The sequence below is a fragment of the Dromaius novaehollandiae genome, chromosome 16 (assembly GCF_036370855.1).
Source record: "Dromaius novaehollandiae isolate bDroNov1 chromosome 16, bDroNov1.hap1, whole genome shotgun sequence".
Lineage (NCBI taxonomy): Eukaryota > Metazoa > Chordata > Aves > Casuariiformes > Dromaiidae > Dromaius > Dromaius novaehollandiae.
In genome coordinates, this window is record NC_088113.1 from 20,226,712 (window position 1) to 20,234,790 (window position 8,079).

The 8,079-nt window shown below is 48.4% G+C and overlaps 1 protein-coding gene across 1 annotated transcript; it reads right to left on the minus strand.

The window, feature by feature from the left end:
• Positions 1 to 31: 31 nt before the first annotated feature.
• On the minus strand, positions 32 to 8,029 carry ZGPAT (zinc finger CCCH-type and G-patch domain containing). The gene is made up of 7 exons (XM_026116062.2): positions 7,936 to 8,029; positions 6,954 to 7,760; positions 6,033 to 6,166; positions 5,116 to 5,274; positions 4,007 to 4,138; positions 2,753 to 3,170; positions 32 to 2,287 (listed from the first exon to the last, which is right to left on the minus strand). The coding sequence occupies exons 2-7, from the start codon at positions 7,601 to 7,603 to the stop codon at positions 2,149 to 2,151; spliced, it is 1,632 nt and encodes a 543-aa protein (XP_025971847.2). The 5' UTR covers positions 7,604 to 7,760; positions 7,936 to 8,029; the 3' UTR covers positions 32 to 2,148.
• Between the last annotated feature and the right edge of the window lie 50 nt (positions 8,030 to 8,079).

An 8,079-nucleotide genomic window follows, 5' to 3' on the forward strand; every position in this document is an offset into this window, starting at 1 on the left:
TACCTCTCAAATGATCGGTGCCTTTCCAAAATAGAGAAAAAAAGACTTTATTCACCAGGGACATAAACTGTCTTGGGCGGGATGCAGCAGCCACTTGAACAGGAAGTCTGACAACCGAAGCTGTGGGAGTTTCGAGGAGGGGTCAAAATGCAACTTAGCCAGGACACAGGACTAATACGCCCAAGTATTACAAAGTAAAAAAAGACATGTAAAGTAGTGTGAGAACACAAAGCAAAGCTAAAAAATTTCTCTGCCCAGCTCGGCTCACCAGCCATGGGTCACTTCAGCAAGCACCCATGCTAAGTTGGGCACGTTAATCCCTGTCATCACTCAACACTCGAGCATGGGAAACAGTCATTGGGGAGGGAAGGGCACTGAACAACCATTGTTAAACCCTCGAGCTAAACCCAGTGCGTGGAGAACATGAATTCAGAACAATGAAAAGGGTATGGCCAGTTTAGTTAGAAACCGATGGATGCTGATACGCTCAAGGCAGTCCACGTCACCTTCTACATCTGCCGTGAAGCTGGAACTTCGGTGCCCAACACAGCAGAATCCAAGTGCTTTCCAGGAGGAAAGAGTCACTATAACAGATTTCTTGAAGACATTTCTCTTCTTGCTTCATTTCACTGTTGCTCTGTGGTTTCTGAGCTGTCTGCAGTAATGCTAAATCACACATGACTTAACAACCCTGATCGTATCTCCTTCAGCCTTAGATTTTCTGATTAGCTCAGCAGTGAATCAGACAGGCTTGGCCCTTGTAAGAAGGGGAAGCCCTGCCCAGAGTAACAACTTTTTTAATTTTCTTAGAAATAGATAAAAAGAGTAGCATGAAAAGAGCAAAACTCTTCATTAGAAAAATGATTCACAGAATAAAAGGGATCTGATTTTTTTTTAACTTAAGGAAAAAAATGCATTCAGTATCCTTAAGATACTGAAAATAGTGAAATTTCTAACAAAAACAAGTCCCACCAGAAACAGAGTCTGATGGAACCACCATCTCCTCTGGGGCAAAGGCTGGCTGCCACCAACGCAGCACATAACCTAGGGGAGAAGTTATCCTTCCTGTCTGAGGACTGTTCATGCTGCAGGGAAGGGCGTTTTGCTTGCTTGGCCGGCCTCCAGCGTAGCCTGAAGCTCTTCCACCGGCAGGGCTGCGTGCTCAGCACAGACCTCCTGAGCTTTGTACTCATCCAAGGCCCATTCGGACCCAGGATTGGGTCCTGAGGGTTTTTTAATCTAAAAGGAACCCGTGTTCAACGAGCCACCTAGGACAGAAAAACTCAAGTAATGATGGCAGAAGCATAAGGTTCCCCACAGAGTTGTTCCTAGCTAGAAGCTGAGACTCTGTTACTCTTCCGTCTTATTCCCCCAGTTTTGGCATGTTGCTTGTGGAATGATGCAACTTTCTATGCCAAATCAATGGGTTTGGCCATAACATGGCCTAGGGATACTCTTACAGTCTGACTGAAGAAATACGTTGCTTGAGACTGCTCGTACCCACCTCCACGCTGCCAGTTTTCTGTCTATTCGTTATACCAGGACTGCAAGTAACTACTCTCAACCTAACTAAGATCCCACATAAATCCCCTAGCACAGAACGGACGGGAGAGAGCCGTTGAAGCAATCTGCCGTTGCTTTTGTCACCCGGCACTAGTACCTGCCCTTTCTGCTCTGCCGGAACGTGCCTGGGACCCTGCCCCCACTTGCAGGCGTTCAGTTGGCTGCTGCGGAGACAAGCCACAGTTGATGGCAGGATGTGGGGCTTTCAAAGCCCCTCCTCGGCTGGTGCACAGCCAGCAACGTTACCACCCAAGCGACTACAGACTGAATGGAGGCACTACCACAGTGATAACAGAGGAAAGACGTGCGCAGGAGAGCAGGGAATCGTATTTCTTGCAGCCAGTCCTTATACAAGGCTTAGGCTTACTGAATGCTTTCAGGGCTAGACAGACATATACTCTTCCCCGTCCCAGCAGAGCTCAGCTCAGTAGCATCTAGTTTTGGAAACTGCTGCTTTTCAGCCCAGTTTTCAAGCTGGACAGACTGAGGTCCAGAGGAGTGGGATGGCTCACCCAGGCTCTGAGGCTGAGCGCGGGGCCTGCCTAGAAGGACGACCGCTGCAGTCCAACGCCTTCCTCAGAGAGACTAGAACTCAGTCATTTTTTTGTGTGTGTCTGCTTTCTTCTGCTCCCGCTGCAGACTGGCTTCCTGGGCCTGCAGCTGCCCCAGCTGCTTGTGAGCATTAGCCAGTTTCTCCTCCAGCTGAGCTGTAGCAACGCTGTGCCTGAAAGCAAAAGGCGTTAAAAAAATATCATCCTGCAGGCCAAGAGCAAAGGTCTGCCATCATCCTGGGAGGGGACCCCCTTTCCTATGGGATTAGCGCAAGTGCTGAAAGCCAGGAAGTACCTGATGCTCAGCACAACCTGAGTTGCAAAATGTACAGATCTTCCTGTGACGCTCAACAGAAACACTGTGGAGGTGGGCGTGGGAAAGAAAGGACTCCAGTACTTTTCCTCAAAAAGCTCCTCTCTCCCGCATCTCGAATTCCACCCAAGGGACCCCAGACAAATATGCTCATGACCGAGCTGGTCTGAAGAGCACATTAAAGGCTCTGTCCTCTACCTCCCCTTACGTCCCATCCAAATGTGTTTCATCTGTTCCTGCGCCACCCGATTTGAAGCCCCTCCCTTCCCAGAAGGGCCAAGAATGATCAGTTCATCCTGTAGCCCCAAGGAGGACTTTTTCCTACCGTCCAATGTTGCGTGCCAAGGCCTGCTGGATTCCTCTGATATCCTTCTGCGTTTGTTCAATCTTTTCCATTGTCTGGAAGAGGCGGACGCTCAGGGCCTTCTTGGTGCTCTTGCTAGCATGGTAGATCTCTTTGCTGTTCCTCTGCGGCAACGCTGTCCCTCCAGCCTTCTCTCCAGTGCTCTTCCCCCGCAGTTTCTCATTCAAAAAGTCAAACACATTGCGGGAAGGCTTACGGCTGCCCGCAGGGGACCGGCCAGCACTGTTTCCCTTTCCTTGGCATTTTCTTGGTTTGCCTGGGTCCAGCTTCCCCTGTTTCTTCTTCTGAAGCACCTCAGCACACTGGTCAAGGGACTTCCCTCGAGGAAGCACTACGGCCTGCACCGGCTCCACGCGTCCCTCAGAATTCTTCCCTAAACCTGAGGGGGAGAAGCCGTGAGGAGAGGCACCAAGCCACTACCACAGGGACACTGCCTTCCCCAGTCACCTCTCGCCACAAACTGCGACTGACAAGCTTAGAACAAGCTTTTGAGGTACAAAGTCGTGACTACCATCAAAGTCAAGGGGGGCAGCAAGGGCCACAGACATTTGTGATGGATGCTATGACAGGAGGCTTCTGCAGCAGAAGATAAGTGATAAAAAGCCCACGGCCATCCGTCAGGCTAATTTCTATGAAACTAGGTTCAGCTTCACATTCTCAGCTACCTAAACCAGGTTCTCCTTAAAACTGGTTTGGTTTCTCCAGAAGAACTAGAGACAAACGCAAGTAGCAGACTAGTCTCCTAAAACCCCCAAGGCTCAGTACAATTTGTATAGCGAGAAGCTAGTTCAGCAGGCTTTGCAGTCTGTGTCTAGAGCCAGAAGATGCTTTAACACAGACATCAGAAGCTTCATAGATCAGCTCTCTTCTGTCTAAAGCCTTTGAACATCTCATACAACAGTTCTCGCAGCTTTAATCGTGAGCTTGACCGTGGTTCTAAATGCCTCTAATTTTTGCTATTACCATACAGGTACTGGTGTATACATGTGCCTGTACTTAGATGAAATATCCCTTCTCACTTTTTAACACTTCCACACAGGCATGATTCATCACAGTCTGAGCCTTATCTAACAGGCCCTTCAGCAAAGGAGTTTTAGCCTCATGCAAAATCTTGCTCTTTGTAACCAGCCCCTGGGATCCATCATAAGACTAAGGTTACGAGGCAGGCAAATAAACTCAAGCCCTCACACCCCTGGGATCATCTTCTCCCCTTACCTTTTCCAAATTCATATCCCATCTGAGCAAGCAGTTTGGAGCCAATTCCACGAGTATGGGCTTCCCAGCCACCGAAAGAGGAACTGCAAGCTGGAGTCCATTCCCCGTTCTCTGGGATGGCTGAATCTATCACTGTGGCACAGAAGAGACAGATCAGTGAAAGGCAAACAAAACTGCTACGTGAAACCTTCAGCTGAGGGTAGGGGAGGCCCACACAACACGAAAACCCCGCACTAGGCAGGGATTGACTGCACATATAATCTTATAGTTCCAGGGAGAACAATCCAGAAGTTTTTATGCTTCTCTGCCTTACTCCTGGGATGATCACAGACAGTGACATACACCACCAGAGTAGAATTTGGCACTGAGTCTACTGCAAGTATCATTCCGCACCTCCACCTCAATTCTCTTGTATGAGGCTCCTCTAAGCCGCTACGCTAATTTTGTATTATTAGCATCCAATAATCTCAATTGGAACAAATTTAAAGAGCTCTAGGACACAGCTTTGTCCCTGTGAAGTAACTGGGGCACTAGCACAAGGAGGGTGTTGCCTGTGTAATCTTAAAGTTAAGTTACTTGGGCTCCTTCTGTGTCAGCTTTCGACAGTAAAACAGGGCAGGGCTGTTACTCCTACTCCCCCAAAGCACTGGGAGGACCAAACACTTGCAATTCCTGGGATCTTGTATTCCAGTATCATGGAGTTACATGAAGCTCTCAGAGAGACTAGGAAGCCTTCTGATTTATTTATTTATTAGCTCAACTCAGTCAGTCACATAAAAGAAAGCCACACACTCACAGCTTGGAACCTACCCGTAAAGTACACCCTCTATTTTCATTTGTTCGGAGTTCTCATGGAAACCCCCAGCTTTCATTAGCCTAGTAGAGTAATTTGCATGAAACCAAGATTGTAGTTAGCAATTGTAACATAACAGATACTTAGTGTTCTCTGTTATCTTTCAGCAACACATAAAGAGATTATCTCCTCTTTCATCAGACACGATACGCCTGTGATGAAAGCTGCAAGCCAGGAGAGTAATTCAGTAGGTCCCAGAGAGGAGGGCAAGCCTAGCTCACAGGCCGTTTTTGCGCAGGTCCTCCCCACTCTCTACCTTTAGCGTAGCCAGAATCATCAACGCTATCTTCATCAGATTCAGCAGAGGAGGCGCCATCTTCGCTTCGTAACGGGGGAATGATACCGTCTCCTTCTACAACAGCTTCCTTCAGCAGAAGGGAATCAAACTTCACAGTGTAGTAGCCACTGTCGATGTCTACGGAAGGAAAAGCAATGGACAGGAGTTCAAGTGCACAATGTGCAGCTGGCAGAGGGCTTTCTACAGCACAGTTAGCTTCAGTGGGAGAAGATGAAGGCCCAAGGAACATGTGTTTAAAGAAAAACTCTGGATTTTTTTTGCTTGAGATTTCTGTCTAGAAGGGAGAAGTATTCGCTGCAGTGAAGAGCTATTTCCACAGTGCCTGTGTTCATACTTAGAGACATATTTATAAAAGTAATGAAAGACAGGTTGCTGAGAAATTGAATTAAAGAGAAGGCAAACATGTTCCCTCAGACCTAGCAATAGCCAAAGAAAGAAGGAAAGTGGGAATAAACCCCCACCCTGCCCAGGACACAGAGGAGCCTGTATCAGCAGCTGACAAGCAGGGCCAGCTCCCTCAGCTTTTCTTTAAACAAGCGCAGATTATTGCAATTCTAGCATTCATGCAAGTTCCTGTAATACCTGTCTCTCTCCTACCAGTGCAGTTAATGTCTACATAGTTTTTTTATTCCCATACTCCTGCTCCTATGTTACCTTCTTGTCTAATGCTCTGTTTCCTAACCTCTTCCCATCCCAAGCCCTACAAAACTCAGAATATTTTCTCAGCTCTTTCCAAATTTTCAGTTTAGGCCTGTAACAACCTAGTCTACTTTTTTACATCATCAAACAAAACAGTCAACTTTTTTATGTCACATAAGTGTCCATGTTCACCCTCCATATAGCAGCCTGACAAAACACACTAAAACAAGACTCACCAGTTATTTTTGCAGTGTACCATATTCCATCACTGTGTTTTGCTAGGCAAGCCGAGCCCACCTCCAGAGTGCTCAGATTGGGCTCCTGAAATGGCTGAAGCTCTTCCACAGACACCACTTGCCCATGGGAAAACCTGCCAGGGATGGTGGAAGAAGAATTATATCTGTCCCACTTGGAAAGGGTTTAAATAAAAATTCCTTCCCTCATCAAAGAAAATATGAGCCAGTTGTCAGCAGCGACGAATCTTCACCAATAATTATCAAAGTTTTATCACACGCTATGTCAATCACCCAAGATATTCTTCAGTTTTCATCTTAAAGACATTATTTATGACATTTGACAGTGCATTCTATCCTAGAGAATTAAGCTCTTCTTGCTAGTGACATGCCCAGTAAAAAATTTCACAGAATTAAATTCTGTGAAATGCAGAATTCACAGAATTCACACAGAAATGTAGGTCTCTAGTCCAAACTCCTGCTCGAAGCAAGACCAGCTTCAAAGACAGATCAGGTTGCTCAAGGCCTTCTCTAGCTAAGTCTTGAAAATCTCCAAAGATGGAGACTCCACGACCTCTCAGTGCAACTTGTATGCATGCACTATCTACAGACTAACTTTTTTTTTTTTTTTTTTAAACATCTTAATCGATTATTAATGTAGCTACTCAGTGGAGTGGGTAAAATCTCTGCATTCTTCCACGGGATTTACCATTTCACCTCTGCATTAGCTGAAGAGAACAGTCAAACTGCTCGATGCCACTGTTTACCATATCACAGTTTAAAAACAGAAAAAAAATATTTGGCAAAATTCCACCTGGTACAAAAGCCAAACGTGGCACTTTCAGAGGAGCTTTCTTCCCTTGCATGACAAGGCCTTTAGCAAAAAGAAAGCCATAAATTTCCTCCCACCCCTTTCTTTTTTACCGACAGTTCTCTTTAAATCTGCATTTGTCATCCAAGAAGAATGGACACGGCTTCAAAGACTTGTGCGTTGGATAGAGATACAGCACTCTGACTCCTGCACTGCCATCTTCCAAGTATTCTGTGCCCACAATCATGGCATTATGGTACTCCAGGGTCCCCCAAGAACTGTAGTATGGGGCTTTAACCTTCATCCCACTCAACTCCTCCTCCTCTCTGTCAGACTCCTCCTCCTCCTCCTCCTCCTCTTCACTGTACTTTGATTCACTTTTCTCATCAGTTTGTTCCTCTCTCTTTGATGATAGCTCAACGTTAGTAGCTGGAGGTTTGTGCTCAGTTCCAAGCTCAGCAATGGCTTCTTTAAAAGCAGCATATTCCTCATCTTGGGTGGAACTGTCTAGGTTGGCCTCCCGCTCGAGGGGGCCTACAGGGGAGGAGGAGGATGCGCTCGGATCTAACGTAGCCAGAAGTTTGCTCTTTTTAATAGACACCAGGCTAGATTCAGTCAGTTCTATCAGCTGCTTTAGGTCTTCCTGCAGCTGAATCAAGTCAGCGTGCTGCGAGGGGTCGAGGCCGGCCCCCAGGGCCCGCTCCACCTGCTGCAGCTGGGCGCCGTAGCTGTGGATGGCGGCCTCCAGGCTCTCCTCGTCCATCGTCAGCACAGCGCAGGCGGCTCCGACCGCGTCCCTTCGGCGAACTCACGACACATTCGAGCAGGTTACTTAGAGCGATGAACGGGTCTCCGGGCGCAGCCGCCAGCGGCTAAACCCACCGTCCTGCTGCTTCCCCGGAGGAGGCCCGACGCGGCGCCTGCAGCGGGGGACACGGAGCGGCGCGTTATCGCGGGCCGCCGCCCTGCGGCGAGAGTGCCTGGCCCGGGCCAGCCGGGCTCGCACGGCGCCGTAGCCTGTCCCAAGCGCTCAGGGCTGGCGCAGCGCCACGGCCATCACCGCCGTCCCCACCACCGGCCGCCCGCCTTACTCACCCCCCTGGTCCCCCCTTCCTCTTGGGGCACCGCCATGACACCCCCTCAACTTCCGGTCCTCCACATCACCCCACTTCCGGCCACTCTAGCCGACACGTGATGCCGTTTAGGCTCGCAGACTTCCCCTACCGCGCCGGCGCAGGC